The sequence below is a fragment of the Emys orbicularis genome, chromosome 5, assembly GCF_028017835.1.
Source record: "Emys orbicularis isolate rEmyOrb1 chromosome 5, rEmyOrb1.hap1, whole genome shotgun sequence".
Taxonomy (NCBI): domain Eukaryota; kingdom Metazoa; phylum Chordata; order Testudines; family Emydidae; genus Emys; species Emys orbicularis.
The window spans coordinates 94,349,657-94,367,030 of NC_088687.1; the positions used below are offsets into that span (position 1 = coordinate 94,349,657).

The 17,374-nt window shown below is 42.9% G+C and overlaps 1 protein-coding gene across 1 annotated transcript; it reads right to left on the reverse strand.

Moving 5' to 3' along the window:
* Positions 1-4,326: 4,326 nt before the first annotated feature.
* On the reverse strand, positions 4,327-7,684 carry RASL11B (RAS like family 11 member B). Its single transcript, XM_065405608.1, has 4 exons — positions 7,540-7,684; positions 7,226-7,282; positions 5,812-5,888; positions 4,327-4,794 (listed from the first exon to the last, which is right to left on the reverse strand). The coding sequence occupies exons 1-4, from the start codon at positions 7,682-7,684 to the stop codon at positions 4,327-4,329; spliced, it is 747 nt and encodes a 248-aa protein (XP_065261680.1).
* Positions 7,685-17,374: the final 9,690 nt, after the last annotated feature.

Here is a 17,374-nt window from a genome sequence, read left to right on the forward strand (position 1 = left end):
GCCCAGAGACTAGGTTAAATAGAAACTAGTTCTTTAACCTTTGCTCACTAGCTAGTTTAAGTTCTGTTAAATGTAACCTTTTTTCTGAAAACTCTTCATTTTGTTTTAATGGTGCACTTCGGTAGCCAGAAGGGAACAAAAGCCTGATTATAAAGGTTAGACTGAAGCATGGACAAAGTTGCCTTTATGAAAACAGATTTAGACGATGAATATAGAACGTTACGTTCCACTGTACTTGATGGGAAAGTAACATCAAACCACATGTAATGCTAAAAGCTTATGAAGTCTTTTTGACTGAGCAAGTTAGAAAAATGACAGCAAACAGCCTGTCTCTGTGGTTACATCATTTCTTCTTCATCTGCACTGTTTACATTATCAGAATATAGATGTTTTGGAAATTACTTAACAATAAAGCAAAGATTACAGAATCTGCTCATCTTCCTGGCTTTTTCATACACACCAACCCCTCATTTATTAGATACATTCTGTTGCTCTTCCCCCACCCCACCCCATACACACACACATGCAGCATAACCAGAAAGGTGAACTTGGTTATGTGTCCATTCTGCTGTGTGGCCGTCAATTCCTCCACATCGTATCACCCTTCCCCTGTCTTTCAGCCGCCCCAAGGGATTCTAGACAGGAGCTCCTGGCACAGGGAAGTGGTCACCAGTCCTAAGAAGCTGTTGCAGCCGTGACAGTTTCTGTCTCCTTCCTCTCCCCACCCCCCTTAGCTGAACACTCTCAGACCCCTGACTTGGTAATCTGAGGACATGCTGCATGAGTTATTGGGCAGGGCAAACCAGTGAGGGTTGGGGCCTAAATAGACTTTGGTGTTGGAGGTTCCCACAGCTCTTGTGGTTCCACAGATCCCTGTATAGGGGGGATGCCTAATCTTCTATGCCCACCTTGGGGGAACTTTCATAGCCAGTTTGCCATGGTGGAATGCAACAGCAGGCTAGAGCATTGTACTTCAGCAACAGTGAGAGCAGTCAGAGGCTGAAAGGAGACAAAGATGATTGGCTGCTGTTCAAGGACAACAAGGCAGACCTTGGGCCTTTGGGGATGTGTTTTGGAAAGGAGGGTGGGGGCTGTGTCCCCTAGTTTGGGGGAGGAGAGTGGGGCAGGGTGAGTGTGGTTTTTGGTTGTATTAGCAACAGAAGTTTTGAGGGAGGGTGACATAGAGAGCTAAGGCAGGGAACTGGCCCCTACGTGGGGGTCAGCATGGGCACTGCATGCTGTGAACTGGCAGGAGGATGCTTGCTGTCCCAAAGTGAGATCATGGCTAGCACCCAAATTTTCTGTAGAGGCCAAGGAGATATCCAGGTGTCTGTTGCTTATCCCTTGGTGGACTCCTTCTTGTCTTCCTCCAGCCACACATACACAACAAGATTCAAGGGCCTTTGAGTTCCCTCCAGTCATCTACAAGCAGGAACAGCTCAGCAGATGCCACTGCTTCATCAGGCAAACCTCATCTACATAGTATGGGACACGGCCATTCTCCGCTGCGGTAGAGGATTGAATTTTGCGTTTGGAGGTGTAGGATGCTGGCCAGAGAAGTGGGGAGGTCAAAGGATATTATACCAGATTTTGGAAGGCTTCCCTATCTTAGTAGTTGTGGTGAAATGGGTGGGGGGGAGAGGGTCTTCAAAAATAAGAAAGCAGTGGTCTGGTTAGACAACTGGTTCGTAATGTATCATGTTCTCCTGCAGCGCTCATCCTTTTCCAACCCCCACCCCCCTTTTGCCATACCAGCACCATGCCAGGAACCTGCTCCAGGGGAAAGGTGGGATGCTTGCAACTCTCTGTCACCTGCCCTGGTTTTGGCTTGTATGTGGCACTTTGGCCAGTCTGATGTGGACATTAGGCACTTGGGTGACAATGAGTTAGTTGACACATCTGCATTAAAGCTCAAATGAGACTGTAACTTAATCTAGTCTATGAGCCTTCTGGTCAGGCTGGTATAATTGCACATTACTGCAGCAGGTGTGGTGGTGAAGCAACTGCCCTATTGCAAGTGATGAATGGAAGATATTCTAGCTAAGCTTGGCATTAGGTGGGGATGCCCTAGATCAGGAGTGGAGTTGGGAGCCTGACTCCCAGGGGTTGGCTTTTGACTTTGCCTGCAGCCAATCTTCCAACCAGAAGGAAACACTTTGTCCAGGTGACCACCAAGCAATGACTAGTAGCATCTTGGGGCAGGCTAGTCTTGCAGGTGACATTTTTGTAAGCAATTGGAAATTAATTTGGGGTAAATGGTTACTGTCTCCTACTTGGGTGATAGAGAAGAAGAGAATTTTGATGTTTCAGGACAATGAAACCCAGTGCTAGAAGCTCTTAGGGGTTGGCCTAGGAAAACTAGTCCTTTTTAGGAAGGCAGAATGGTTGTTGGCTTATTGTCTAAGCCAGCTGGCTGGGTCTACGGGGTGGTCTGTGGTTAGATAAGTCATAGCCACCTCTTTTCTCAAGAATGAGTCTGTGTTTCCCCATGATTATTATTATTGTGTGATAAAGTTGGGGCCTAGGTGCCATTTGTTCCAATCAGTATGTCTCAGCTGTCTAGTTCTCTCTGTGAATGGAATGAAGTCAGAGGTTTGTGCCAATTTACTTTACCCACTAATCAACCTCACTTTCATTCTTCAAGGCATCGTATTTATCGCTAAGCAAAATTGTAGTGTAGGTTGTGCTAATACTGCCAGTTTCTAACAGAAGAGTTGAAAGTGGCAGAGGCTGGTGTTTAGCTCACGAATAAGTTCGTATCTAAGTAACATCAAGCCTCACCCCCACAGCCCCATTATTAGGATTTTTATGCCAGAAGACGGAGGGATGGATCCTGAACCCTAGTCTAAAAGGCCTTGTTTTCTGCATAATTGCATCAAAGGACAATATATGGTACATAAAAGGTTCTGAGTACTTTCCACAATACCTAAAGTGCTTGTGCCTGTAAGACTTGAATACATAAAACTATGCAAAAGAGGAGGATTTAATTCATATTTCTACCTATTGATTTTTAAAGAGTGGTTAGTATATACCATACAGGAAATTGTGAGAAAATTAGATACTTGTAAAGCAATGCTTTGTCCCCAAGGTTCACAGGTTGTTTCCAGTTCTGTTTAAAACAAAAAACACTACAGGAGAAAATGTGTAGTTCAAAAAAATTTAATGCTGAAACAGACTGCAGGAGTGAAAAGTCTGTTCCACATAAGGAGTTATTGTACACAAAATAAATAAGTTACAGTTTAAGCAAAAGCACAAGTGGCTTTTTAAAGTGCATTTGTATAAGGCCTTTAGCCTATATTCTCAAACTCCATTGGCTCAATGTAAAAATGCATACGGCTGCTAGGTGTGGTTAAAGATGAATATTCCACTAAACTCGGAGAGAAAGGGCTCAGCTAAGAAAAATCCAACCAGCTTCACTGCCTAGAGCCAACAGTGTATATCATACAATACTGAATTGACAAAGTGAGTTCCTTCCATGCTTACTACACACAATGGGGCTGGGGGGAAATGGAAAAGATTTTGCACTGAGCAGTTACCAGGGATCATCATTCCAACTCAGGACTTGCATCTGAAAAGTAGCAGTAGTGTAACATTTTAAAATTAATCTTGACAATATTTTTCAGACAGTAAAAAAAAAACAAGTTATTTGTAATGATAAAATACACTTAGACCCTGTGCACAATATTTTTGTGTACAAAAATTCTGGTCAAACCCTCAGTAAAAATGTAGCAAGTAAAAATAGTGTAGCATTGTTTTTACAATCATGAAACCCAGCCACAGCCACTCATTTTACACTGACTTTTCAAAATAAGCTCATTTGTGCTTTAGAATACATGGGTAAAATCAAGCTCTACTGAGCAATAAAAATACATACATGCTGTCCTTCATCCAATACCAAAAACAAGCATACAACTGTAAGACTCAAATGGTTATTTCCAATAAGTAAGCTGCAGTTTGGGGCATTTTTTTTGGTCACCAAACTTCGTAAATGATGTGGTTGTACATCAAGCCAACTGTGTCCCATCCTAGGAAAGCAAGACTGAAGTTTTGTGGGTTGTTTTTTTTTTTTTTTCCAATTACTAAAAGTTTGGTTTTAAAATGAAGATGTTCTACCATTCACTTGCTAGAATCACTTAAGGAGTTTATTCAAGCCTCATGCTTGTTTCTCCTTTAAGCAATGGTTTATTTCTACAGCAGTTCAAAAGAACCTCTGAACCATCCTTCTGTCACACGGCCTTGGACTCCATAGTGCCAGTGTTTAACATTCCAAAGTTGGAACTTTATGACAAGAGGTTGAGAAGATAAAACCCCCACTTAGCTTTGCTTTCAGACAGAAGTGACAGTCCTAACTTTAGCAGACAAAGCTTGCTTAAACCTTCTCTTTAGATCCTGCATGTTTGGCGACTTTGGCCTTGGGATAAGAGAGGTTCTTCTCTTCTCAGGGGTGCTAGTTATTTGTTGTTTACTAACTTCTTTACACAGGACATGGAAGGCATTGAAGACATCATTGTAGTTCTCACTGACAGACACTTCATAAAAAGTACAACCTAGCATGTTCGCCAGTTGAAGTCCATTCTGTGGCTCCACCTCTTTAATATGTAGGAGATCAGCTTTGTTTGCTACAATGACAACAGGAACTCTGTTTCCTGGGTGTAACTGTCGAACTTGCTGGTGAAGGTGACTAAGTAGTTCATAGCTCTTATAATCTGTGATGGAGAAAACAATCACAACAGCATCCGCCCATCGAATGCATCTGTTCAACTGTTCATTACAGTCCAGATTGTGTTCATGGATCTGAGAAAGAAGAATTGTTTTAAATTAGATGGTTATGACAGAAAAAAATTAAAGTAACCTGACTTTCATTTAAAGCCTGTAATTCTAAATGCATTTTATATTTTGATAGATTTGTATTTTGTATTGTAAATTAAGCTTTTTTGTGTGTGTGTGTGTGTGTGTGTGTGTGTGTGTGTGTGTGTGTGTGTGTGTGTGTGTGTGTGTGTGTGTGTGTGTGTGTGTGTGTGTGTGTGTGTGTGTGTGTGTGTGTGTGTGTGTGCACCTTCATAAAGTATGTTGATCCAGCTGCAGAAATCTGGAATAAATAACACTGGAGTTTGCCACACTCCAGTGGAAAATTGACCTGAGTAGTTCTGCATGCAGAGAAAAGCTTTGTAGTTCCACAGAATGGGAAATTAACTGGCTAGACAGTAAGTCTAGGGAAGCAAAGATATGAGCTGGAAGCATTTACACCTGGAGAGTTGCCCAGTGCAAAAAGGCAAAATCCAGCATTACTCTTGTCTACACACTCAAACTTTCCATAATACAAGATTAAGTCATAACAAATCTTAATGAATACAGCCACAATACTATGGTTTTTAGTTTCTATTGTGCACGTTTGTGAAACTTTAGAGTTTATCAGGCTGTAGTAATGACATTTTTCCTTCCAAGTTTTTTCCAATGCATTTCTTGTTGGCACAAAAATAAAATGTTCCTAACACATTAGAATGTAAATCTGTATTGGATAAATCAGCCTTCCCGTACAAGACTGCTTGTCTCTCCAAGAGTACAAAAGATTAACTGAAATAGTGGGTTGTTTACTTTTACTGTCACTGCACTATATACATACAGTACATAGAGCTTTCACTGTTTATAAACAAGGTTACCAGTTCTGCCATTCAAAACACTTGATACTAAAATGGATAGTGAACCATTTTCCAGAACAATTGATAAGTGGTTGAACAGCTCATCTGGCAAAAGATATAAAGATTAAAGCTTATTTTACTATTTTAAGAGATGTATGGATATGTGGCTCACCTGAATGCCTGGTGTATCTTGCACTTGAATAGCAAGCATCTCTCCATCTATTTGGATCTGTCTGCTATAAAGGTTACCTAACAACAACAACATTTTGTTACAAATACGCTCACAGCTATATGAACAGACCCAAAAATTGCCTGGAGGGGGGACATGAATGGCAGCACTTAAGAGCCCAGGCCAATAGAAGCGTTTTATCACTAACCACTCAATTTATACACTGTAAGCAACTGCGGTAAGAGACTGATAACTGTAACATAATGACAGAGGGAAGGTTGTAGTGGTTTGTGGTTATCAGAACCCATAGGGGTTAGTTTTGCATTGACTTGCTTACAAATTTTCAGTTTTTTAATTTTATAAAAGACTTGGAGCTGATTACACCTTTCAAGAGAACTGGACAATTTTAATTATCGACAAAGGCAAACCAACTTTTATTATAGGACATCAGTTGCTTTGACAATTAGGGGTTCTGCACTTGAGCAAATATTTTCTCTTTAAAGTGTTTTTGGATTGGATGCATTTAGAGTCTATATGGTCTTGAGATGTTTAAAGGCATGTGTCCCTACAACAACAGCAATGTCTTGATTGGTTTGTAATGTCACTAGAAACACTCCTTTCTTGGATATATTTATTGCCTTATTTCTATAGTATAGCTGATTTCTAATCTTATTACCTTGATCTACACTCTATTTTTTTTTAAATGATTCTGTCCAACACTCGTACCTCTTATCTAGTTTGGCTAAGCTTGTTTGCTTGTCTGTCTTCCCTGGATCATTAACTATTTTTAAATTCAAAAGAAAAAATGAGAACAGGTTCAGTGGTGTTGGAACAGTTGTTAATAGTGGGGGTGCTGAGAACTATTGAACAAAACTGTAAACCCTGTATATGATGGAAACCACTTCAAGCCAGGGCAGGGGTGGGGGCAGCAACCCCCCTTTCAGCACCCCTGAAAGGGGCAAGGAATGAGGCTGGGTTTCCCCCAACATCACTCATCTGGGACCACAACTCTGAACAACAAGCTAAAGTGGAGTGCCTTAGGGGTTTAACAAGTCAAATTTCAGATCAAACACTCTTTGTGTAAGGCCTCGATCCCCATCACAATAGCAGGAATAGATGCTCCTTGTCTGCTTTTAGCCAGAATTCAGCATACTACAGTACAAGAATACTGTTTGCTTCCCTGATAAACTGGTGAATGGCCCCTGAACGTTAGTTAACCAGGCAGAGGTCGGTGATTATTGGGAGCAGGGTTATTAGATTTTCAGTGTTTAAGGCACAAATTACATTTTCTAAGTGGAATCTACCTCCCGACGTGCTCGGGGGAGAGTGCAAGGGGGTATTTATCCTTTATCAATGTAGCACCGCGCAGCACGAGGCTGTGCCCTAGACTCAAGCCGCCCAGCCACTTCCCCCTTACCTGCGTTTCTCTCGTAGTCTCCGATGAAGCGTTTTGTGAGGAATCGCACCACCAGGGCTGCAATGAACACAAGAAAAGCCGGTTACAACCTCTCCTCCTGGGATGCGTGCGCACAAAGCCCCCTCCCGCAGCCCAGGGGCTCGAAGAGGGTCAGTGACTGCAGCACCCCAGTTTGCGGGAGGGAGGGTGAAAGGGGAGTGTGGCAGGCGAGGCAGGGTCTCTGGCTACGCTGGCAGCAGGGAGCCCGGCGCCTGGCCTCTCGCCACGCGGAGCTCCCCCAAGCGATCGAGGCGCGCCGGGCGGGCAGCACTCACCGGTTTTGCCCACGCCGCTGGCTCCCACCACCGCGATCTTGATGAGGCGGGGGCGGCCGGAGGAACCCCCGCTGCAGCCGTCTCCGCTGGCGCTGCCGGCCTGGGGGTACTCGGCGATGGTGCACATGTTCTGGACAAGGCGCATCGCAGCTGCCCCGGGAGCAGAGCAGCAGGCGTCGGGGAGCGGGCGCTGCAGCGGCTCGGAGGGAGGATGCCGGGGGATCGCCGCTGCTGGCGGCACAGCGGGGCGTGGGGGCGGCAGGACCTGATGTGTCCGCGCTAGGAGCTGCCCGGCGCGTCTCTCTCTGTCCCTCTGCTTTCTGAGCTGCCGGCGCTGTCCCGGCTCTTTTCTCTCCCCTCCTACAAACCCCGCCCCTCCTCCTCCGGCGGCCACTCACAGCTCCCGAGAGCCGCCCGCCCCGCGCCGCCAGCTGGCTCCCCCCTGGCCGCCGCGCTCCGAGCTCTGCCGGGCTCGGGCTGGGGCAGCAGCAAACGGGTCGGAGAAGCAGAAGCGTCGAAGGCTCGGGGATTCTGCTGAAATAGACACGGGCCGGAGCGTGCGGGGGGAGTAAGGCAACAACGAAGTCCTGGCCTGGGCTGGTCCCAGTGCGGGATTACTGCGTTAGTGGGCGAGTCCGCTTGAGTCACAACAAGTCAGGGTAAAGAAGTAAACAAAGGAGAACCAAATCCAGCCAGATTCACCCCTGAAATATTAAACCCCGCTTAGGTGGCTGAATAGTTCTAAGGATGGAGCCCCAAACAGCTTCCAAGTCCCCTCCTGTAACAGACCTAGGAATTGCCACACAGCAGCAGACCCATGGTCCAGCTAGTCCAGTACCCTGCTCCAGCAGTTGTCTATACCAGATGGTGCAGCAGAAAGGGCAAGACCCTGCCACATTAGGCAGATCAAGGGTGATCTTCCCCCACCATTAGGACTCATCCCGATGATTTCTAATACTTACAGACTGGCTTAGTTCCTGAAGCAAGAGGTTTAATATCTTTTCCAAGAATAATTTATCATTAATGTAACTCAGCCTAGTCTTCTTATCCATATCCATGTATAAACCATCACCATAACTTGAAAGTAAGGGTGTTAACGGTCATGCAGTCAGTTGCTATGCCACCACTTTTCCCCCGTGGGTGCTCCAGCCCCTCTGAGTAGAGTATGACAAGCAGCAGGAGCACAGCACAAGCTTCCTCACAATGAAGCCAATCTACCTCACCAGAACTGAAGGAAGTACCTCTACAGGTGAGAAAGCAGTGCTCTCCCGTGCCCATTCAATTCTTGGCCTGTCAGCGGAGACTACCAACAACACATGTGGCAATGCTAGCTGGCTTTGTGATACAGACCATCAGTCCACTGGGCACTGGACTAAGACTATACAACTGATTTCACATAGGGGAGGGCAGAAAAAGCCAGCAAAGTGCACAATTTCCCTCAGACATTTTTTGTTTGTTAATGTCATTGGCTGCTGCTGTGTTAAATACTGAGCTAGTTACAGTATGTTTCTGCTGGAGGTTCATGATAAGAAAGCAACTCCCACAAAATAACTATAACTGGAATAGGAGCCAGTTGGGAGGTAGGGCCGCAGAGGATTTGATGAAGGAGTGACAAGAAGGAGGAAAGAAAAAAAATGAGGCAGGAGGATAAATGGGAGCTGAGGTTTATAGAACTGGGGGGCTTATGTCATGGGCTGTGTCCAAGATGCACTTTGCACCATTCCAGAGAGCAGGGTTGTAAAAGTGGCTTTAAACCAGTTTTATGCATCTCCTCTTCTTGTTGGGCTGCCTAGAGAGGAGGCTGATCCCTGGTGTAAAAGTGGTCTTAGGGAGCCTTTACACCCAACTGCTCATGGTCCCAGCAGGCCATTATCCCAGCTCTGTGTCAATGGAATATATAGCGACCCTGTCATAGATGTCTCATGCCTCCCCATACCAGGCCCAGAGAAGACTTGAACCAAGGGCTTCCACATTACAGGTGTTTACCTGAGCCCCTGTACTAGAGAAGGCCTCTTGTACTTAACTTTTGCTTTGGCCCAATAGTTAAAGTGGAACAGCTTCAACAGGCAAGCAGAAAGCACTCCCCGTTCAAATCCTTTTGCCCCAGCTGGCAGCCAGGGGAATTGAACCAGAGTAGCTAACATCCCAGATGCATACCCTAACCCTATACGTGGCTTCCCACACTGGAATTTTGCTTTGGCCCAAATAACGGATAATTAAAGTGGAACATTTTCAACATGAAAGCCTCAGTGTTGTCACTGTTCAAATCCCATCTCAGGAAGGAATTGAACCAAGGTCTCTACTAGGGCAGGTGCTTGTTCCTGCCACTGTACTCTCAAGCTTTCCAGACTACGGTCTCCCTTTCCAGAGTCTGAGCTGACTTGTGTATCCCCAAGTTTCACCTCACTTAAAAACTTACAAAATCGGACATAAAAATGCAAAAGTGTCCAGCAAACTTACTGAAAAATTGCTGACTTTCTCATTGTTACCATAGAATTATAAAATAAATCAATTGGAATATAAATATACATTTGGGTGCAATATTTGAGCCTGTTTTTCACTTGTGAGCCTTGTCTGTAGCCCGAGCCCCACCACCTAGGGCTGAAGCATGTACCTTAGGTTTGCGCAGCCCCCAGTGGCGTGGGGCCCTGAGCAGCTGCCCTGCTTGCCATCCCCTACTGCTGGTCCTGCACTTGCAACCCTCCTGAACCTGTCCTGTGACACCCCTTGCCCCCCAGGGCTGCAACCCCCAGGTTGAGAAACACTGATCCAGATTAACTGAGTACCTTCTGGAAGACCTCTGAGTATCCTCAGGGGTACACATACCCCTGGTTGAGAACCACTGCTATAGGGCACTTAACCTCAGCCCACACCCACTGCCCCCCCAGGAATGTACACTTTCTCCTCCTTAGGGCCTGAGCCAACTCCCACTGCAGTCAACAGACTTTGCTTTGCTGCCTTTTCGAAAATTCCATGACTACATCAGTTCCCCTTACACATGTGGTTAGGTGCAAACCTGCATATTTACGCACCTAGCCAACCTTGAAAATCCTGGTCCCACTGACTCCAACTGGTGCAAGAGCAGACTCAGGGGTTGTACATTTGGGGGGGGGGGGAAATTAAGCAATCTGTCACTCCTCTACTATCTGATGCATCTTACAGGATTCTGTATCATCTCCGAAAAGGGATATCTCTAGTACTGTATCATCTCCGAAAAGGAACCTGGACATCATTGTGGACAGCTAACTTGAGACCTCTACTGTATGCAGCGGTGGTCAAAAAAGGGAAATAGAATGTTAGGATGCATCAGGAATGGAATGGAGAATAATATAATGCCATTATATAAACCAGTGCATTATCTCATCTAGAAGAAGATGTGCAGTACTGGTGACCCCTTCTCAAAAAGGGTATTGCAGACTCAGAGAGGGTTTGGAGAAGGGGTCAGAGACTGAGAAGGGACTGGGAAAACTCCTAAGAAGTGAAAGTGAAAGACACCCCCCTCCCCCCGCAAGAGCTTGGGATTGTTTACCTTTAGGAAGGGGATGATTAAAAAAGGAGGTGACCAGAGGGTTCTGGAACGGGGTGCTGGGGATGCAGCAGCACCACTGGCTTGAAGTGGTTTCCATCCTATACGGGGGTTATGATTTTAGTCAATGGCGCTCAGCTTCCCCACTATACAAATTGCTCCAACGCCACTGGATGTGACAAAAGTCACAATAATGATTGATCTAGAGAAGGCAGATCAGGAGCTGCAGTTCTCCCTGGCTCCACGGGACAGTCAATGAAACTGAACGGTAGAAAATTCAAACCTGGTGAAAGGAAATACTTTTTCACAGAACATGATTCAACTCTGGAACTTGTTGCCACAGACAGTCACTGAGGCCAAATACTTCGGCAGACTGGAAAGGGATCAGACATTTCAATGGATAACAAGGATACCAGTTTTATAACAGTTAATGCTAATATGATTTTTGGAAGAGCTATGAAACCTCATGCTTCAAGGTTTAACCCAAGTATTAGGGAGGCAGATTATCCCAGCTATTAACCAGTCTAATGTGAGGTTTCTTTCACCTTCCTCTGCAGCATCTGGTACTGGCTACCGTCAGAGCCAAGACACTGGACTAGATGGACTTTGGGTCTAATCCAGTGTGGCAACTCCTATGTTCCTATGAACGCTTCCCATTTTAGGGTCTTTTAAATACAATTTTGTGCTGTTATTCAGAGAGAAACAGTTCATGCGCAATTCTCTGCAGCTTCATAAAGAAGATAATTTATTGGCAATGCAGACAATGAGGCAGAGTTTAATTTTATAACTCAGATTCTGTCTTTCTTTTTTTCTAATGCGTGTGGCATTTAACATCTAACATAAAGCAAAGAAAGCTGTGTGGGCAGAGTGTTCAGAAACACAGACAATGTGTGTTCCTTCCAGGTCAGTGTTTACTTTCCAAAGCATCCTTGACCATGTGTACAGTTATGGCAGAGTACCCATCTTCCAACCACTGGGGAAGACAGCTAAACCATGGAGACTAGTTTAACTGCTCTTCTGGAACAGAAATGCATCGTTGTCAATAACAGAACAAAAGAGGGAGAGAGCAGAGATTTTAAGAGAAATTAAATAAATAGGAAAACAACTTTTCTTTGTACTGGGAACGATCATCTGGGCAACAAAGCACAAAGCTTATTGAGTAAGATAAGATCTTCATTCCAAGAAAGAGGGAGGTGGGAGGAGAGAAACATACTCACACCCTCACCCACCCACATACCCTACTTGGTTTCTATAGCAGCGTAATCACAGACATTTTTCTCTTTCCACAAGGAAGACTGACTAATGTTCTGCAGTTTTATTAGTCTGCATTTTAATCAGATTTTATCTTCTCTTATACTTTTGGGTCCCATCCCCCTGCCCATTGCCCCTTCCCTTTTCCTCCTTATGTAACATGCAAATTCTGGGCCAAGAAGTGAAACGGAAGGTTTTTTCTTTCCCATCCAGAACAGTCCATGTGCTCTCTCATTTTATTGCATTTGTTTGTGTTTTCACAGTACATGTAATTCTCAGAGCACGGAATGCTTGTTTGAGAAGGAAGCTGATGACAGACTCTTCTAAATAAACCCAGACTCTAACCCTCAAGCAAAACTTACTAGTGAGCAGTAAGCAGATTTTTCTTAGAAATAAGTACATTCTATTGTTCATTTCTGTGAGTATTGTAGGAAGGGGCTGATTTGTTAACAGTGGGGAAGAGGCTGGCATTAAACAGCTCAAACCAAAACATTTAGAAATCTTGACCCCATAACTTCACCAATTCCAGTATTCCCAGGCCCAGCAGGTACAGTGATGGAAAACACAAACCTGGGTGTAGCGCTCCAGAAGGAATCAGCTGCTGCCCACTCACATATGGAAGGCCCACTGATGTGAGAAAAGACTACACGTGTGAGGAAGGGTTTGCAGAGTTGAGCTCATGGATTGTGAGCTCTTTAGGGCAGGGCCATGTCCTTTGGTTGTAAAGCAACAGGTACATCAATGGCTCTGTGAGCCAGACTTTTGAAAGCGAATCAGGAATTAGGCGCCCGATTCCCATTCAGTTTCAATGGGACCTGGATACCTACCCTCACCTCTGTAGGAACCTTTGAAAATCTCACCCTGTATCAAAAATAAATATTAGTAAAATTACCACTAATTGGTTTTAATTAATGGCTGGAAAAATGCCCACTTATTTTGCTTCCAGAAATCAGATCACAAAGCATTTCAAGGATAATCAAAAACAGCCAAATAAACAGGAGTTAAGCCAACCCGGAGAGTAACTGGGTAAGCGATTCCCACTAGGGAGACATAACTACATTCCAGATAGGGTTAAATGAGGTGGATAAATGTGGCTGTGCTTTATGTGAATATGAACCATTTTCCTTCAGTAACTCTCTTCATCCCCTTTCATCTAAGGCAAGAGCCTCATTGTTATAATTTGTGAGGGATGCGGTTTACGGTATGTAAATGAGCCAGCACTGCTGCCTACAAGGTTGTATAACAGCCTCAAATAGTTTCTATTCATCAAAGATAGTCATTAGTATTCATACAATTATTATTCAGGCAGTTGACTACAGATATGCAGCCAAAAGTTGACAAAAACATCCCACTATTCAGTTTTATTGGCAAAAATGAGAAATTGGAGCTACTGCAGCATCCAGAACACTAAAACAAGCCACTTTTGAACAACATACTGTGAAGATGGTTAAACATGAACAGGAATTAAACACAGGAAGCTTGAGACTGGACTCTGTTAAAAATGTTGGTATTCCATAAATCCTTCTGTGATTATGATGAAGTGTACCATAACAGAGAAGGGTAATTCAGTGCTATAGTATAGAGACATGACTCAAATAGTCTCATATGGTCTGAAAAGAGCACTCTTTTTCTGTATAAAGCATGGAGTCGGTCCAAAAAATAGAAGTAACACTTAGAAGAATGCAGCTCCTGGACAAATTACAAATTCCAAGTACCAAAAAACACAAAGGTTGGTATGCTAGGGCACCTCTGCTGAGAATATTGTATAAGAGCCATTAATATTTCATCTGGAATGTAAAGCTATTGAATCCCACTTGGGACTTAAGTGTCTCAATGTATAACTTCAGTTGTTTGCTAGAACCAGTTTTAACTGGTTATACCACTTTCATGAACATTATTATCTTCATTTTCTTGTTCAGAACTCACACTTTTTTGCCCCATGATAGCACCAGTATATTAATTTCCAGATTTTTAAAGATGTAGGCATTCAAATAAAATATAACCACCTTAGTAACATTTACAGAGATGAGAGAGACAAGGTGAGTGCGATCCTAACTCTGTAAGCTCAAAAGCTTGTCCCCTTTCTCCAACAGAAGTTGTTCCAATAAAAAATATTACCTAACCTCCTTGTCTCTCTAATATCCTGGGACCAACACAGACACAACTCCACATTTAAAGAGATTAGTCATTTTCTTTTTTAAGATGGTCTTTATCTCTTTTAGGAAGCAGAGTATAACCTTATCAGATGGACACCCAATTTGTGGACATCTTCCCATCTGCTCCATTGCCAGCACATAGTAAATAGGGCAAAGAAAAAAGGACAACAAGAAGACTTAACCATTTGTTTTCCATGTAGTTCTCTTCTTCTTGTCTTTCTCCTCCCCCAAATACTCAGCATCTTTGAAAACAAGTGTTCCCCTTTTCCCATATTCCTAGGAGAGGATTCATTGGAGGGATCAAAGCAAAGGCTACTGCCACTTGTTGGGGTGGTTTAATTATGCCAGCAGGAGAGCTCTCTCCCACCGGCATAGAGCAGCTACACAGGAGACCGTACAGTGGCACAGCTGCAGCGGTACAACTGTGCCACTAAGGTCTGAAGTGTAGACATAGCCTAAGAGTTATACAAAAAAGAAATTCCAGCCATTCACAGTCCAAAAACCCAAATAGTATTTTCACAAATGACACGGAAACCCCTAAGTACGTTAACTGTGTTTGATTCTGGTCTCACTTACACCAATGTAAATTAGGACTGACTCTCCCAAAATCACTAAATTTACACCGCTGTAAAACTGGTGAGAATGCAATCCAAGTAAGGCCCGTTGTGTCCATTCACATTACCTCTTTTCAACATAGGCAGCTCCCATTAAAAATTCTTCCCTTTTCAACCTACTCTCAAACAATTATTCATTTAAGTTACACCCCCTTGAGGGAGCTGAGCAAAGGACAGTACAGAATAACTCTCCCCCTTTCCCCCAGTTACTTCCTGCCCCTCCTCCCTATGACTGGAGGGGTGTTAATGGGCCACTTCACCTTGAATGGTCTCATAAAATATATAAACTACTTATGCTAAACAATCTGTTCCACCTTGTAGTTAACTGTGACACACTGATTAAATTCCCTAGACCCGAAGAAGAGCTCTATGTAAGCTTGAAAGTTTGCCTCTCTCACCAGGAGAAGTTGATCCAATAAAAGATATGTCCTCACCCACCTGGTCACTCTAACATTTATCCTAGTTTATTATTCAGTTCCATGGTTTGTTAGCACTCAACTCCTACATCACACTTTTCATCCATATATGTCAATGAACTATGCCAAAGAAAGTAAGTATCATTACCCCTATTTGCAAGGAGGAAACTGAAGCACAGAGTAGTGAAGTGACTTATCACAGGTCTCAAAGCAGATCATTAGCAGAGGCAAGAATAGCCCACCAGACCAGCACCCTATTCACTGACCCATAGGAGTAACCTCAGTTGCTCTGCAGAACTCTCTTTAAGTAAATACCTCAATTTTACTTTACAACCTCAATTCCCATTTTTTGCTTAATATACTGCATAGCAACAAAGGCTGTTACATAATAAGAAAAAAAAAAACTTTGTAGTTAACCAACAGTTTACAGGAAACAAATCCTGGCTTGTGAATGGCTGAAAAATCATGTGGCAAGTCAGGAAATTTCTGTTTACTTTTTCAGAGGTCAACAACAGACCAACATTTACCATTCAAATTCCACATGTAAGTGACTTCACTGTCATTAGCTGTAACTGAATTCAGTAAAAACTATTATTCACTGTTGAGCCAAGAAGGTGTATAAGTACATTTCTGCTTTCTGATTGGCTCAGAGATAAAGATTTTTTCCTTTCCTTTTGACTTCATTATCTCTTTAGAATGTTAGTTTAAAACAAAAACAAAACAAAAACCAAAAAATGCTTACACTTAATATCTTGTAGAGATTTATAGACATATTAAAATATTCAGAATATATAAACACTATTAATGTACTGACTTCACGTTTCAATGATCATCAAAAGACTTTGTCTCATGTAATATTTACCTTCAGGTTGAAGTGAACATCTGTTTACTATTGCTTGATTATCTGCCGGGTGGAATATTTTAGCCAATCATAACCCAGAAAGTCAAATATCATTCCCAACAATCAAGACTAAAACTTGTATAAGCTTTGTGTTTCCAATCAGATTACATATTTTCTGTGCAGGCCACTCTTTCAGACAACCATTCGCTTGTTGCCCCTACCCATGAACAAGTTATTCATCCTACCCCCAAGGTAACATTGCTAGAGAAACCAACAATATAGAACTTTCAAACCTGGATGAGAGAATTAAAATATTTTTGTTTTAAATTGTTTGGGGTTTGATTGATTAGCTTCATTCACCTTGCTGTGTAATAAAAATATTCAATGCCCTGAAGTACAATCAGAATGATGAAGTTAGCAAATGTCACAGCTTCATTTCAGCATCTACTGATCCATGAAAGCAAATTACTACATTGAATGCTCTGCCACCGCAATTATTGTGTACATTGGAATGGTTAGAGCAGATTGTAACGTGGCTGTGGGAGTCAGAACTCCTACATTCTAATAATGACTTTGTTACTAACTCACTATTTGTCCTTGGGCAAATAACTTAACTTCTGTGTCTCCTTTTAGTCCTCTGTAAAATGGGGATGCATACTTTACAGTAGAGTTGTGATCTTAATTAAATGTAATCTTGAAATATAAAGGGCTTTGAGTTCAAGATGAAAGGTCAACAGAAGTGCAAAGTACTATCATTATTACATTAAAGTATTATGTAGTAAAATACATTATGTACTGATATTTCAATATAGCATATATATCTTTATGAGCTTGATCCTGCGCCGATTGAAGTCTGTAACAAAATTCCATTGATTTCAATGATGTATGATCAGACCCTGATCATTAGTCTTTCATTATGGATTTATTTCCTACTTTGGTTTGAAGCTGGGCAAAAAAGTTATCTGTATAGCTTGAGAAATGTATAGTATATGACACTTGTACATTTAAAATGAATTTATATATTTTTCATT

Coding starts and splice junctions, on each gene's coding strand:
- RASL11B (XM_065405608.1), bottom strand. CDS start 7,684: ATGCGCCTTGTCCAGAACATGTGCACCATCGCCGAGTACCCCCAGGCC. Junction 7,283..7,539: donor CAGCGGCGTGGGCAAAACCG/GTGAGTGCTGCC, acceptor TGTTCATTGCAG/CCCTGGTGGTGCGATTCCTC. Junction 5,889..7,225: donor AGACTACGAGAGAAACGCAG/GTAAGGGGGAAG, acceptor TGTTGTTGTTAG/GTAACCTTTATAGCAGACAG.